The sequence below is a fragment of the Bidens hawaiensis genome, unplaced genomic scaffold, assembly GCF_021521415.1.
Source record: "Bidens hawaiensis isolate Kalapana, Puna unplaced genomic scaffold, B.hawaiensis_p1.1 tig00024606_1, whole genome shotgun sequence".
NCBI lineage: Eukaryota > Viridiplantae > Streptophyta > Magnoliopsida > Asterales > Asteraceae > Bidens > Bidens hawaiensis.
The window spans coordinates 103,703-121,344 of NW_027493882.1; the positions used below are offsets into that span (position 1 = coordinate 103,703).

The 17,642-nt window shown below is 29.5% G+C and overlaps 1 protein-coding gene across 1 annotated transcript; it reads left to right on the forward strand.

Moving 5' to 3' along the window:
- The first annotated feature begins 15,452 nt into the window (after positions 1–15,452).
- Positions 15,453–16,880, forward strand: LOC143569546 (desmethylxanthohumol 6'-O-methyltransferase-like). Its single transcript, XM_077055429.1, has 2 exons — positions 15,453–16,357; positions 16,532–16,880. Exons 1-2 carry the CDS (start codon positions 15,590–15,592, stop codon positions 16,829–16,831), a joined length of 1,068 nt encoding a protein of 355 aa, XP_076911544.1. The 5' UTR covers positions 15,453–15,589; the 3' UTR covers positions 16,832–16,880.
- Positions 16,881–17,642: the final 762 nt, after the last annotated feature.

The following is a 17,642-nucleotide window of genomic DNA, read 5'->3' on the forward strand; positions in this document are numbered from 1 at the left end:
AGTGTGATAGTTTTTATAACAACACATACTAAAACAACACAATACAAAAATAGCGCTAATTCTTTTATAATAGCACATACAAAAAATAGTGTTATTTTTTTATAATAATACATTACAAAAATAGTGCTATTTTTATAGTAACACATACAATAACAAATAAAAAACAGTGTTATAATTTATAACAACAACACATACTTAAACAACACAGTATAAAATAGTGCTAGTTTTTATAATAGCACATAAAGAAACACATACAAAAATTAGTTTTACTTTTTATATAGCTGTAATGAATAACTTTTAACAAAATATATGATGATATAAATATGGGTAACATTGATGAACTTAAGAATTACCAAAACAAGCCATATTTGTCTATTACCATGTAAGGCCCCGTTATCGGTACCTTACATTGGACGTTGGATTTACTTATAAGCACAGTCTAAATATCAGAGTTAATTAAAACTTTCGCGAAATAATATTAAAAGTCAACCATTCATTACAAACGTTCATAACTTGTCTTTTTAAAAGATAACGTAACATAAAATATCCAATATCATAACAGATCTTCAGATGCCAGCCTCTTTGATCTTGCCATGTGTCCTGCTCAAACCAGCTGTCTCAATCTGTTAACCTGCGTGCATACTAAAAGTCAGCTATGCTAAGTGAGTTCTAGTTAATCAAATCACTTACTTTACATACGCATATACGTGCCCGAAGGTACGCATAACATACTTACCCTGTTCATCATTCTTTCGTATACATTCGTAACTAACCTTACATTATAAAGAGCATTCGCCCTGCATACCTCGGATATTATTAGGGTCCGGTACCCTCTATCCTCGGATATTATTAGGGTCCGGTCTCACTTCTTCCTTGGATATTATTAGGGTCCGATCTCCCTTTCTTTCCTACTATCATGCCATACCTTTTCATATATATAATTGTAAGTTTCATAAGTGCATACATCATTCATCCATCACATATACAATCATATCATCAAAACATCACCTAAAAGTGCATGTAATATCCGAAGATCGTTCACGCACCGACAAGCTTTCATTCACATTTAGATATACATAAATAACATACAAATCATACATGGCATACACTTACCATTTAAGATAAGTGTATTAACTATCACATCGAGTATGCACACAACCCCGAAAACCTAACAATGGAATGAGGCTAGAAACTCACTTGAATGCGGTTACGTTCACCGTTTGTGGTTATTCCTTTCTTGAGCTGTGCACGACTAACTGTATAACAATTACACGTATCAATTTAACTATCACTACCCATATCGCGTTTCTAGTTTAATTATTATCCCCAATGAACAGGGATCCGGGGGCAGCGCCCCTGGCATCGGGGTTCTAGGGGCGGCAACCCCTAGCAGGGTCCAAGGGGCAGAGCCCCTAGCTGGGGTTGAGCTGCCAGGTCAGATTGGAAAATTTTTATTTCCATTAACTATCTTAAAAAATTTTCCATTAGTTTTAAATTAGTATCTACTTTCGCCCACTCATTTGCTTTAACGAATTAAGCCTAATTCGTTATCTGAACATAGCCTGATTTGTGGCCTAATTCTTTATCAGAACAGGGCCTGATTCGTTATTTCAACTTAGCGAATTGGTGAGTAACGAATCACCTGATTCGTTATCTGATTCGTTAACATACTTAATCTGATTCTTTATCCTAGTTCGTTAGCCCAGTTCGATCTTAATATAACGATTTGAGTAGTAAGGAATCTCCTAGTTCATTTTCGTAACCATAGCGAATTGGGTGAGTAAAGAATCACCTGGTTCGTTATTTTAATATAATGAATTACCAACGATTCGTTCAATCATAACGAATCCACATCAGTCTTATCTGAATCTTTGACTCAAGGGTCAAAGTCAAAACCAATAAGAACACAGAACAGTCAACTCGTACCAGATCTGCAATATACCTTCGTTTCTTAACGAAACAACACGATTTAGGTACCAATGAACTCGTAATCACCTCGCCTACAAACCCCAACCATCCATTCATCCAAATATCCGTGTTTATAGGGTGCGATTTATGCATCTATATTGCGGGTTCTTTTAGGTTAACAATTAACCTATCAAATTTTAATCAATTTCAGTAAGTTTTGTTTCGTTAGATTCGTTTTCACAAGACTCAAACATATCTATGATTTCTAAACGATTCCGAACCTATATGAACAAGTTCTCGATATAAGCGTACCTTAACGAGTCGTTATACGAACACGGTCTAGTCTTGATGTTGTTTAGGTTTGTCACGATGATCTAGCTCCAACGGGTTTGGGTTTTCACCTTTGGATCTTGGCTCGGGCTGAAGTAGGGGTGGCAATCTTGACCCATTGGTTGAATGAGTTGTATCAAAATGTATAAGATGGGTCAGAATGGGTCAAACTAAATAAAGAAAATGATTGAAACGGGTCAAAACGGGTTGACATTTCTCGAGTTTTTGTTTTTTTCTGGAACGAGAAAAACGGAAGAAACTTTTTGGTAATTTTACTTTTTAAGTTTTTATTTATATTTCGAATTATAGTTTTTTAATTATTTTTTTTGAATTTTTTGGTGAGGGTTTTGAAATGGGTCAAAATGGGTTGAGATTTCAAAACCCATTTCAAAACCACTCACCAAAATATTCAAAAAAAATAATTAAAAAATTATAACTCGAAATATAAATAAAAAACTTAAAAAGTAAAAATACCAAAAAGTTTCTTCCGTTTTTCTCGTTTCATAAAAAAAAACTCGAGAAATTTCAACCCGTTTTGAACCGTTTCAATCATTTTCTTTTTTAGTTTGACCCATTATGACCCATATTATCCATTTTGATACAACCCATTCAACCCATGGGTCAAGATTGCCACCCCTAGGTAGAAGGATAGTGTTTGTGTGTGTTTTTGATGGTGTAGGCTATGGTGTAGAGATGGATAAAAATGGAAAAGATTAGGGTTAAAGGGGTATTTATACTCCCTTAAGCCCATGGACATAAGGCCTATTTCATCTCTTATTCCATATTCTAAAGTCCAAGCCAATCATCTTATAGTTTATTTATCTAAACTGATAACGACACACTATGAAATAAACGAAATTCAGTTTATTATTATAACCAAAAGTAGGATGTTACTTACAATTTACCCCTCATGCCCACTAAACAATCAATCCACATGACACAATTATATTGATTCTTATCTCACAACAAAAAAACTATTTTTATTTAATCCTCCCTTATATATATATATATATATATATATATTCAGTTTGATTTTTGACCGATAAGTTGTGTTCGTTAACTTAAAAAAACTGAATACGAAATCGTGTATTTTTTAAAATTCCGGAGTAAATTTTGTTGAAAACAGGGTTTCACTTGTTTTCCTACCCTAAGTCGAACGATTAATGATACGTGCAAGTTTTTAGAGAGAGAGAGAGAAACACAAGAAGGTATAAACCCCAACAAAACATAACTATCTTCATTAACAATCATTCACAGTATTTGTATACAGACGCAACTAACTCTCATAGGTAACTGATACTAATAAACAACTTTACAAGTTTACACTACACAATCAATCCCTCACATAATTTTTGGACTTAATTGTACTTTTAATAAGGGTAAGGACCGTATAAATCATATTAACGAACGAATCCATTCTTTTTAGATGATCGAACCCATTAAAGTTTTGAATCCACTTAAATGAAGTGTGTCGGTTTGTTTACTGATCTCCTAGTTTGTCATTGCTTGAAAACTGGTAAAAAAACGAAGACGAAAGCAAGCCTTTTTTTTCTAATGGAGATGAAAAGCTTTAAAGAATACATATAAAAACTAAACTAATGAGAGAAAGGATGAGTTTAATTTGTTTTTGAAAAGCTTTAAAGACAACACCCGCGATCCCTGGCGCAAATAAGACCCCCACGAGCGGGAAGAGGAGAGGAGATTGCTTTATTTTTTATCCTTGCAAACTGCAATTTGTGGAGGAAAGGGCAGAGAGAGAGAGAGAGAGAGGAATGAAGGTGAAGAAAGGAAAAGGAAATGGTGGAGAAGAAGATTCAGTTTTTTTGTTCATATCCAGTGGTTGATTGACTGATAATTTAATTGAAAGGAGGCTTTAGGGTTTGATAAGATGAACAACAGAAAGATGTTATAGTGACTTTTGTTTGATGATACTCTACATCTAACGCTGCTTCTTTGTGATTCTCATCAACAGTTTAGGTTATATTGTTTACTAGTTTGAGGCCCGTGTATTACACGAGTAATTGATGAAAATTTTAAATTTTAACCATTAAGTGAAATACAACCAACAAATTGATCATATATTGTGAATACAATTACAATTTACGTTATAATTACAGAAATTACATAACTAAGATTACACAAATGTGTTACAAATAAGTAAAAAACCTTATTTTACACTACATTTGTGACTGTATTAATAGATATACATTGTTTATCAAAAAATCAAAATTTTTTGTCCATGTCTGCTTGTAACTTATAATAAGGTAACATATAGGTCTGTTTATAACTCTTTATATAGTCAAGCATAGTTGTCTGTGTGACAAAAAAGTTCTCCAAGTACATACCAACTCTAAATAAATAATAATATATCCATGAAACTAATAAATAAATATTCATACACATAGAATATCATAGTTTTTAATGAATTAATATGATGTCATTTGAGAACATCTACCCATAACCTGAAACCCAACCCAAGAAAACCCGTACCCAAAACCAAACTAACCCGACTCGAGAAACTTGAACCCAAGAAAGTACTAACCCGAAGCTGAACCGAAGTAATTCGGGTTGGCTCTTGGGTCCGAATTCTAGTTTTCGGGTTAACATGAATAAACTTTTAGTTTTTAAGTCATATATATTTTTAGGTATCAAAGGTTAAGCCTTAGCTTATAAGTAATTTATCTATAAGGGATATACAATTAAGTAATTTATCAAATGCTTTTAATTAAGTAATTTATCTTATAAGGGATATAAAATTGAATATATTAAAATGAATAAAAAAGTATAAATCAAGTCATAAAACGTATGTTTCTGAAGCATTTTTGTCTGTGTTATGGAGGAAAATATTGAAACTAAATATTGATCTTCTTACTGCTAAAACTCTTTATACTATACAAAAAAGTCGTATAAATATATGACAGATAGTTCATATAGTAAATCGTTATATATATGGATTATAATTATAATATTCAACTTCATTGATTTAATGCTAAACATCAAGAGATATATATATATATATAATAGGTATTCTCCATGTTTGTAATATCTATACAAAATGTATGTAGAAAATTATGAAAATACACATTTTCAGAGTTCAAATGCATATGAAAAAATTTGAAATCCAAATTTGAAACCAATCTTATATAAAAAATTTGCACTGCTGTTCGAATCCCAACTTAAAAACAATTTGTAGTTTACCATACAAATCCAAATTTTTCAACAATGACGCACCTTTATTTTTTTTATTTGCAATTACATGTGGCTTTCAAATTATGCAACTTCAATTTTAATATTTCCTTATTTCACCATTAATGTTAGTGAATGAACAATTAGTATTTACATTTCTGGGGTGTTTGGGATTACTTATTTTCACCAACTTATAACTTATTAACTTTTTTAAAAATAATAAGGTGTTTGGGATTGCTTATATATATTGTGAGAGAAAAAGTTTTATAAGTTACAATATTGTAACTTATTAACTTAATGAAAAGTTATAAGGAGGTAAAATAAGGAATCCCAAACACCCCCTTAATAAAAATAAACTTAAATTCACATATTGAAATTATTTAAAAGATAAGGACCATATATTGAAATTGATTGAAAAAAAGTGAGGAGGGCTATGAGATTGACAAGTGAAAAAAATGGTAGTCTTTTATTAGAATATATAGACTTTACGATTTTTTTATTAATTATTTATTTATTCATATAAGTTTTAAAAATAAGAAATTCATATTATATTATTTTTATAGACTTAGTTGATGAGTTGTTGTAGTTGGTTTAGAAAAGATGTGTGTATTAATTTATAATATAAAAATTCTTAAAATATACTAAACACAAAGAGAAAAAATTTAAATGGACATAAAAATGGGAAATTTCTAAAGTAGATTGACCAACAAATTTGGACGGGGGCGACACCTAGGAAAAAGGATCCGACATGATTCATCCACGAATCAAAAGCTGCCACGTGTTAAGATCCGAACATAAAGTTTTAAATATGGTCATGGTCTGCCATTTTATCCTTAAAAGTTTCTTGGGGCAAACCGCTGGGGCCGACTGTTTTCCCATGGTTTCTTCCGGCCCCGTCCATATTCCAATAATCTCGAGATTTGTGTGTTTTCTAAACCGCCGGCCAAGACGAATATTATTTTTTTTAAATTTCTTTTATTTTGTTTTGGTGGGCTTGTATATCTTTTGTTAAGTTCGTTCCACAACAATCCACATAAGCCCCGTTGTTTACGGATGGCCCAATTATCTACCAACTTTAAGATCCATGGTCCTATTATTTGTTAGATTATTTACGTTTCTTTGCTTATGGAGCGGTTAATTAAGTTTTAAGAATCCGATTAATTACAACAAGTATTTCCGTGCACGCTTTAGGGGAACGTGTTAAATGCATTGCATGTTTGAAATCTAGCGCGCATTGAGAAGGGCACGTGGCGGGATTTTTGTTGATATGATGCGTTACAGCAGAGAAGAGACCTATTATTATTTGCCAATAAAGCTATAGAGACACCAACTGATGTAAGTCTTCGCCCCCCTTAAGATGTTAGATATCCAGGATCTTCATCTGTTACGGTAAGTAGGTCTTATCCTCGTATCGTTTGTTGGAACGATATGTACGATGATCTTCCCTTCAAACCTCAGTAGAACATTAACCAAGGTACATGTTACATCTACCCTGAGACTTGCGACAGATATTGACTTGTTCGTTCCCCCCCCCCCCCAAGAAGGCGTATGATTAGATAGTTTTCAGTAGATGGAAGATTATGACAATGTGATGCGGTCTGATAGTCTTGAGGGGTCAGATTATTTGAACTTTGAATTCTACACACGCTTCTTACCACCTGATGGAACGGTCTAACCGTTTATGAAAACAACCTCTTGCTATTCTATTGGTTAACAAGAAATATTCCTTTTGTCCATTTGAAATTTTGTCCATTTGAATAACACAAAATGTAACACCCCGACCCGGATTGGGCTGACGTATCACAATAAACATGGTTTCTGAACAAAAAAACATAATTTTATTTATTTACCTGTCAAAGGTATAATACATTATACAAGAAAAACTTAAGGTTAATTAATACACTCATGTGATTGAAAAGATATTTTACTAGGACCCTGATGTTTTATTCTTCGCTCTTAATCCCACCCAAAGTAACTTGTGGACATGTATACAAAAATTAAATATCGGAATGAGCCGAATGCTCAGTACGGAATAATAGGCTCAAACAATTAAAGATTTAATAAAACGTAATTTAGATTGGGCTTACAGTTGATGATACAAGGCAAGGTAACCTTATAAAAAAAATTTAAATCGTTTCATACGGATGTACCCATGAGTGAACATAAAACGTGACAATATACCGGTAGCTACTCCTGCATATTTATCACACGAGATGGCGAGTTGGCATACCCGCTATCCATCTCCTTAATATTAATCCTAGGATCGATCCATACGCCTCCTAATAGCCATATGTACCACACTTGTACTTAAGAGACGTTGTGAACTGATCTCACCGTCACGGTTGGTGCACATGTTGTCGATGCCGCAACAACATGCTCGTGGGACACTCCACGAGAAGCGACACTCAGGGTATCGGAATACAGATAATCTTATTCACATAACTCATAGCAATTATATTATCATAACATATATCGGAACATTCATAATTAATCATAATAATACAGCATGACATGAAAGCTAAATCCAATGTTATGATCAGAATTAGAATCTAACGGACAATCAAGTGAATTGATAATCCAAAGACGTGAGGATTTTTAAAATATATATGAACTCAATGGGTTAATATCAATTGAATATGAAGCAACAAGGAGTGGGGATAAGGATCCGTACCTTTACTGATCTTGATTTATTAAATGAGTATTCACTTGTTTATGAGCGTTTGTAAAGACCTTTCCTAAGTAAAACGAACTCGATTTATGCCACGGAGTTCTGCTAGAAAACGGTATTCTTTCGTTCATATTTCATCCGGAAAGTGGAGGGTGGCCGGAAAACTGCTACGGGAGAGATTTGAACTTAATTACGTGATCGAACTAACACGGTGAATATGAGAATAACAACTGCCCCTAATTAAAAGAAACTATATCAATTAATGACAGTTAACTTTGGTTCCGTTGTGATGTGTCACGGGGATTCAGAGGTGATGGGGCTAGCTATGAAGTGGAGATATTGAACAAAGATACTTCTTTGATTTTTTGTGTTCATCTAGGTTTTTCGAAAAAGTGCGGGTTGGCCGGAAAGTTGGTTTGAGTTCTACGAGAGGTGGCGATGTGAATGGAAGTTACTAACAAAGTGTAGGTAAGTAAAGATAGGTAGTAATAATGAAGGGTTGCCAGTTAACGTGGGTTGCGCCGTGACGTCACGCGGTGGTTCAAGGGTGGTGGGGGTTGCTTATGGTTATGGAGTAGAGATGGTGAACCGAGAGTATTGTTTTTGCTGTTTGGGTTCATATCGGTACGTTTGTCGTAGACGTGAACCGTTGCCGGAATATAAAGCCGGAACTTGTAAGGTTTGTATGTTTAAGGTTTCCATACATGCTTGTATCTATGTTCAGTTTACTTCGTGATGAAGCTATAGATATAGATGGATAATATTTGAAAGAAGTTAAAGCTACGTACGTTTTCGTTCTTACCTCCACTGGATGTTTTTACTTTATTTGTTTCTTTTTCTTATCCTAATCTTTACCAACTAACAAGAATCTTATATGTATATTTTCTTGTTTGGTACGCATGATAGTAAACATATATATAGTCACATATTTATACTTATATATATATGGTACTAGGATATAACCCGTGTTACACACGGGTTGAAATTTAATATGTAACAAAGTGTACATAAACAACCATAAGATATCATAAAATTTACAAACAAAAAGATATCATATATTTCTATACTGGAGATATAGAAAATAAAATTGTCTACATATAAAGTTACTAATTAAACAAACTTAAGTTTATATCAAAAGTCATGAAAATATTAGATATTAACAGTCTTATACCAACATGATCTTCATAATTTCCGTCCTCCAACAAAATCATCCGGCCTTAAAGCCTGAAAAAAACAAACAAACCATGGAACTCAATTAAGTATTAAACAAAAATGTTAACGTATTTCATAATGGCTTTATGTGAACATAAACATGTAAATAATTTTGTTGCACTAAACACAAAATGTGAAAATGTAAAACAACTTTATAGCCAGAAATAAAAAAAATGCATATAAACGGTTATAAAATCAAAGAATATTCAAACTATCATATTATTAAAAATAGATAACAAAATCAATATAGACAAATTTACCAACCATCAACATCTTCAAAATTTCACCAAAAAAACAAATTACCTTCCCAACTTGACAAACAAAATAAACGATAATAGAAGTTTATTGTATGTTTTTGGAAGTTTCTAGTTATGAACCAAACTAATAGCTTAAATAGAAAACACAAAGTAAACAATGAAAGTTAAAAATTTAGAGTAATCAACTACATAACTAAGTTATTGGTGTTACCTTAAATTTTATCTTCAGATTTCAAAGAGTTTGGAAGATCATCAAAATTTGGCTCATAGTTCTCACACTCTAACAACCATTTTACCCTCTGACTAACATCATATTCCAAATCCAAACTTGCCATTTCTTTTATAACATTAGCAAGCTTCAAGTGATCTAAATCTCTCAAAAGAAACATATCTTTGGATTCCAATATTGATTTAGGATAGTACCTGTGTTACACACGTTGGAACATATTTAAAAACATAATATATATGTAACATCATATAAATTTCAAGTGATCCAAATCTCTTAAAATAAACATATCTTTGGATTCCAATATTGATTTAGGATAGTACCTGTGTTACACACGGTGGAACATATTTAAAAACATAATATATATGTAACATCATATAAATTTAATGAAATGCAAATGTTGTATTTATAAATAAATGATGCTTTTACATGAATTATAAAACATCATAACTTATTTGAATCAAATACAAAAACATTCAAAGACTAACAAAGATAAATAAAAAGTTAAAATATTTTATAACTTATATCATTAGTACAATAATAAGCAAACAAAGTAAATTAGTCTCCAAATCAATAAAACAATTCTACAATGTTGATTCAACAAAACTTTTATCTCAATATTGATTCAAAAGATTAACTCTATCTAAGACATTTATTACACATCAATAACTCTAATATTTATTACTCTAAGATAGTATTCATGTTTATTTGCACATCATTTTAAAACATTTATTACAAACCATTTTTGAATTAAATATTGTCATCTTGAAAAACATTTATCACTAACTTTATTTTCTAAATCTAAATGTGCCATTTCTTTATAACATTAGCAAGTTTCAAGTGATATAAATTTCTTAAAAGAAACAAATCATTGAATTTCAATGTTGATTTAGGATAGTACCCGTGTTACACACAGTGGAACATATTTAAAAACATAATGTATATGTAACATAATATAAATTATATGAAATGCAAATGTTGTACTTATAAATAAATGATATTTTTACATGAATTATAAGACATTATAACTTATTTGAATCAAATACAAAAACGTACAAAGATTAACAAAGACTGTCTAAGACATTTATTACACATCAATAACTTTAATATTTATTACTCTTAGATAGTACCCGTGTTTATTTGTACATCAATTTAAAACATTTATTACAAATCATGTCTGAATTAAATATTACCATCGTGAAAAATTTATAGTTAGTAACCTACCATCTTAAAAAAAAATTAACAAATCATGTTTGAATTAAAAGGTCTATTTTTTAAAATGACATATTTTGACTTCAAAATGTCAACATAATATATATGCATTTTTTCTAAATCCAAAATGTGTCCACTGTCTTTTCTTTTGCTTGAAGCAAAGTTAATACAATTAATACAAATTAATTATTTGATTTCGGTCAAAACATAATTCAATTCCAGTTTATTATTATTAATAAATACACAATTATATGTATAAACATGCATAAATTATAATTCATATAAAGGCCATTAAAAATTTTACAGTTACTATTTTCAACATTATTAGTAGCTCTTAATAACATAATAATGGATTGTATAAGAATATTTAATTAAAAACGTTACAATAGTCAAGACAAATGTATGTTAATTTTTATATGAACATAATTTGTGAGTGCAAATCTTAAATTTAAAAGTACTTAAATCATGTTGGTATATTTCAAGAAAGTTATATTGACTATGTAAATGTTTATTTAAAATTTAAAACGATTTAATATGAATGGTAAAAAAACGATTTAATGTGAATGGTCAAATACTTAAATCGGTCGGAAATTTATTTAATTTATAACTTCTTCATTCGGTTTTTTTAACAAATAAGGAAAGTTAAACCATATAAATTGTAATAATGAGATAATTAGGTTATTATTTCGGTCAAACCATATTAAGGAATGAGTTTATTAAAATGGAAAGAATTAAAAACATAAAAAAAGGGTTGTTCATTCGGTTTTAAAAAAAAATGATGGAATAATTGTAAAATATAATCTCGAAAATGCTTAGTTAGAATAATTGTAAATTATGGAAGTGTAGAAATAAGATGTACAAATTTGACTTTCATATAAACATAAATGGTGCATTTCTTTTATAATATAATATGTAAATATATATTCCATGTTAACTTTAGTCAAATCATTATTATGGAAGATTAATTATCATTATTTCGTTATTTACTTATTTATCGATTATGAAAAATATAATATTTATCGATTATGGAATAATTGTAAATTATAATATGGAAAATGGTTGAAGGTGTGAATTGGTAAATACTAGTTATTTATAAAATTATATGGTTGTTTATAACGATTATGTATTTTTGTAAAATATGAAAGTGTAGAAATAAGATGTACATGAATTTGTAAAATATAATATAAAAAATGAGACATAATTTTGTAAATTAAAACATACTATAATATTACAGAGAAATCATGTCGTTTTTTACTCCGTATTATGTAAATTTTTGATATTACATAACAACATCAATAAATAACAACATCAATAAAACATCTAATTATTTGTCTTTAATTCGTTTGAATATTTACTTATTTCCTTATTTAGTTATTTACTTAACATTAACTTATTAACTTTAATATTTGAAGTAACAATATTTCATTTTAAACTTTGACAATTAATTTATTGTTCATATAAAAACAATTACCTTATTTACTTTAATATTAACTTCAATAGTTTCGAAAATCAATTTAGTCAACATATACTAAAAATATATAGATACTTTAACATTCAAACGACTTAACTTAATTCGTTTTATTATTTACTTATTTCCTTATTTGCTTTAATAGATTTAATATTAGTTTTAATATTTGAACTAGCAATACACAATTTTAAACTTTGACAATTAATTTATTCTAAATATAAAAAGAATTAACTTATTTACTTTAATATTAACGTCAAAGGTAAAAAAAATCAATTTAGTCAACATAAAAAAATCAATTAATATTTACTTTAATATTGTAAATATCTTTGAAGTAATAATATTCCATTTTAAACTTCGACAATTAATATATTGTTAATATAAAAACAATTACCTTATTTACTTTAATATTAACTTCAATAGTTTCGAAAATCAATTTAGTCAACATATACCAAAAATACATGGATACTTTAATATTCAAACGACTTACCTTAATTCGTTTAATTATTTACTTATTTACTTTAATAGCTTTAATATTAACTTTAATATATGAACTAACAATATACAATTTTAAACTTTGACAATTAATTTATTATAAATATAAAAAGAATTAACTTATTTACTTTAATATTAACTTTAATAGTTTCAAAAATCAATTTAGTCAACATATAACCAAAATATATGGATGCTTTAATATTCAAACGACTTATTCGTTTAATTATTTACTTATTTCATTTTTTTACTTTTCAAATAATTCAAATGTGTTAGAACTTACCTTAAATCGTCTAATTATTTATTTATTTTCTTATTACTTATTTACTTATTTATTGATTAATGATGATAAATAATTCTGTAATTATAATATATTGTACTATAAATAGAAAACATATTTTAAATTAATCAAAACACGGCAATAATATTTTTATTGATTTTAGTAAACTTATTATTATGCAAAACATGGATAGTTATTTTTATATTAACTTGTACCAAAAATATAACAAATTAACTTATTTACTTGAAGGTCAAAAAACATTAAAATTAAGTTTAGTAATAACTTGAATATTTTCGAATACCAAATAAACTTATTCACTTTGAATATCAAGTAATTATTTAGAAATAATTCAAATTAAATTAAAAATATGTTTGTTTATAAATTAAGGAAAGTCAAAGTATATAAAATGTTTTAATGGGATAATTAAAGTATATAAATTACAATATTCATGTTAATTACGATATTTATAAAATAAGGAAAGTCAAACTAATATTAAATTTTGGGACAATAGATTAACACACGCCGTAAAAAAATTTACAAATCAACTAATCTCGGATCTACAATATACAATAATATTTTATTTTATGTAACAAAATTTAAAATGAATATACATGAATATTCAAAAATGAAATATACATCAATATTAAAATTAAAATCCATACATATTATAAACTCATGATCAATCCGTGAAATTAGATTATATGAGTCGGGCAATTACCTGAAATAATATAAACGAATATTAATATTGATATTATGGATTATTTTAATTATAACTAATAACCGGAAAAAATAAAAGATGATACCAGAAATAGGAAAATTAAAGGTGTCACCGGAAAATAGATTGTATAAGCCGTTACACTCACCTGAAATTATAAAGTAGAATATTAATGTTGATATTATGCAACCATTGTTATAGGTAAAACAAACATCCGAAAAACCTAACCGGAAAACTTACCGAAAAAATGAAAAAATGGAATATAAGGTTTTGATTAACAAACTAAAAAGAAAACTTGAGCAAATAAATCGGGTAGATAACCTGAAATAATTAAAAAAACCATTGTTAAAGGTATAACACATAGCCGGAAAAACTCAACGGAAAATCTTACCGGAAAAAATTAATACGTCCACATATAACCTTCATCGCCGTTTATGATTTACAACCTAAACTGATTTTAATAAAATCAGTTAACAATGATAATAAAGATAAAAAGGTTAGAGGAAACAATAACCGGAAAAAAATTTAATGTTGCCGGAAATTGATAGATCAAGATCGGAAGTTTATTATAAAATATATACTTACCGGAAAATTAATACAAATCTACATCCATATTCGTCGGAATATATGAATAGGAGAAAGGAGATCCGACTAAACTATAAAAAGAGAGAAAAAATTGATTAGGGTAAATAATTAAAAAATGTTATGGTTTAAATATAGGTTAGTTGATTAGTTGGCATGATTAAGAAAGGTAATGGGTGACATGACAATGAGGTGTCATTCTATGTGGACGCCTTAGAATTGTGACATGTGGAAATTGCTCCTTGCTTTAATAGTATCAATAGATAATTTGTTAACTGTTTACTTTTTCTTTTATATTTCTTTATTATTATTATTATTATTATTTTTGAATGACATTTATTTGTGACTATTATGTTTGACTCTTTTAAACGACTTTTGAATATATATTTCTTAAATATTGAGTTCAAGATACAAAAAAAATGATTTTAAAATTTGGTTATTACTCAAAATCATGCATTTAATTTAGTGCCAGGTCCTGTTTTTTCTCATAGATATTGGGCCATATCTCTCCAATATTGTTGGTAGATGGAATCAATCATCTAATAGAAGCTTAGACCACTTAAATCTGAATTTTTTTATTTTCCTTTTTTTGTTTTTAATGTTCATGTTTGTTTATTGCTTTTTGCCTGCTGTTTTTGGTCCCTTTGATTATTGTTTGTTGGCTATTGTCTTAACTCTTCTATTGTTTATTTGACTAATGTCTTTTGACTTGTTATTTGTCTGTTATGATCGATTAGCGTTTATTGTCAGATGTCTTGTGGTCTTTGATATTTGTTGTAATTAGGACACTAGAATATTAGATTATAATACATTAAAGACTTTTTCTTGAACGGCAGTAATACATTCATTTTATAATACATTAATTACATACATTGTTGATTCTTTTTTTTTTCCGTTTATTGCCGCATATTTAGCCGGCCTATAAAAAAAAGATAAATGTGTGGGTTGGACGGCCATGTTGCTAGAATGCCTATTTAAACTAAACAACTTGCATCCATTTAGCTACATACTTATTTCATCAACATTAACATTCTTGTTTCCGACATTCGCCTTGAAATGAGTCCAGTACTAGCAACTCGAAAAGAAGACGATGCAACAATAAGAGGCCAAGCATGGTTTTATAAACAACTGCATGCTGGTTATAGTACTGCTGCTTTAAGATGTGCCGTGCAACTCGACATTGCTGGCATAATTAACAGTCATGATGGACCAATTAGCTTGTCTCAAATCGCTAATGGGATCAGCTCTCCATTACCAAATGTGGACAGACTCTCACGTCTCACGAGGTTCATGGTCCACAAACAAATATTTGATGAGGTGCGTCTGCCGGGGCGTGAAGAACCACTCTACTCCATCAATGAATGTTCTAAATTTCTACTACAAAATACAAGCAATACGCTCGCACCATTGACAATGCTTATCACAGACCCACTTATGTTCGTACCTTTTCTTAACCTGAATCAATCCATTCAAGAAGGAGGTACGGCGGCTTTCAAAACATATGGAATGGAGACATGGGAGCTTTTTTCTCTAAACCCACAGGCGAATAAGATATTCAATGAAGCAATGGTATCTTCTGCAAGGATTGAAATTGACGCGATCATGTCAACTTATGACTTTAGTAGTCTTAAAGGAACTTTGGTCGATGTTGGGGGCGGCGTTGGGGCTACATTAAATGAGATTGTAACCAAATATCCGCATCTTAAAGGTATTAATTTCGACTTGCCTCATGTTATTTCATCCGCACCGTCATATGAAGGAATTGCCCATGTTGGAGGTGACATGTTTACATCAATTCCCCATGCAGATTCATTCTTTATCAAGGTACTACTTACTACTTTTACATTGCTATAAAACTCTGTCAAGTACTATTTGTAGGAATAGGAATACATGGAAGATAATTATAACGAAAATCCAATAAAGTTGTATTGTCTAACTATATTAACTATACGCAACTAAATCCTATCTAATATATTATCTCTAATACGATGGATACAGTCCATACTGCATAACTGGAGTGATGACAAGTGTGTACAGATCCTTAAAAACTGTCGGGAATCCATGACAGAAAAAACCGGGAAAGTTATTATAGCGGATATTGTCCTAAATCCCGCATGCGATGATGCCTTCGATGATGTGCGTATTAGTTTAGACATGATAATGCTGACATGCTTTGTTGGAGGGAAAGAAAGAACCGAAGCTGAATGGAAGAGGATTTTGGAAGAAGCAGGGTTTCAACATTATAATTTCATTAAGATTCCTATGATCTTATCAATTATTGAATGCTATATGGAGTGATGCCAATGAGTTAACCTCAAGTATTGTTCTAAACTCTGGTACTTGTTGTTCTGGCGACACCTTCTTGTTACATACACTATAAAGCATGTGTACTAAGTATTCTTGTACTTTTCTTTTGTTCGGGTGAACTAGCTAGGTTTCATGTATATGCAAATCATATTTGGATATATATGTTAAAGTAGCTTTTAATCCGCGTGTTATGTGAGTTTATATGAGTTTTTGTTTTTAATCATTTTGTAATTTTATTTTTTTGATAATTTATTTTATTTTTCAATCAAGTTTTGTTTTGATTTAATATGTGTATATTAGTTTGTTACGTTAATTAAATATATATATATATATTAACATTTGGGCTCCTTCAATTGTAATTAATATGTCTATAGTTTGGTTGCAGTTGAAGCTTATAGTTAGGCACTCTGAATTGAGATGCATATGTTTATAGTTAATGTTTTTAAGTTTAGTTTGTGGGTTTGTTAGCATGTTTGTATGAGGCTTGTTGTGGGCTTGTTTTGTATTTACATGAGTTTATAGTTGGCTTGGTATATAAGTGTAGTTTTTGTGATTATAGTAGTTAAATATGGGCTTGTTGTTAGCATGTAAAGGTTTAATGTTTATTGTTTCTTATTTATTTTTGTTGTATTACATGGGTGGTTTATGCTCTATTTTTTTAATGTTTTGAATGAAACTTTTATGATCGCACACAACAACGAAGTTTTTTCTATATTTTTCATTAATAATATGTATATATTTAATTTTTTGTTACATATATACTAATTTATTTTTCTTTTATCATATTTATTATTTTTTATAA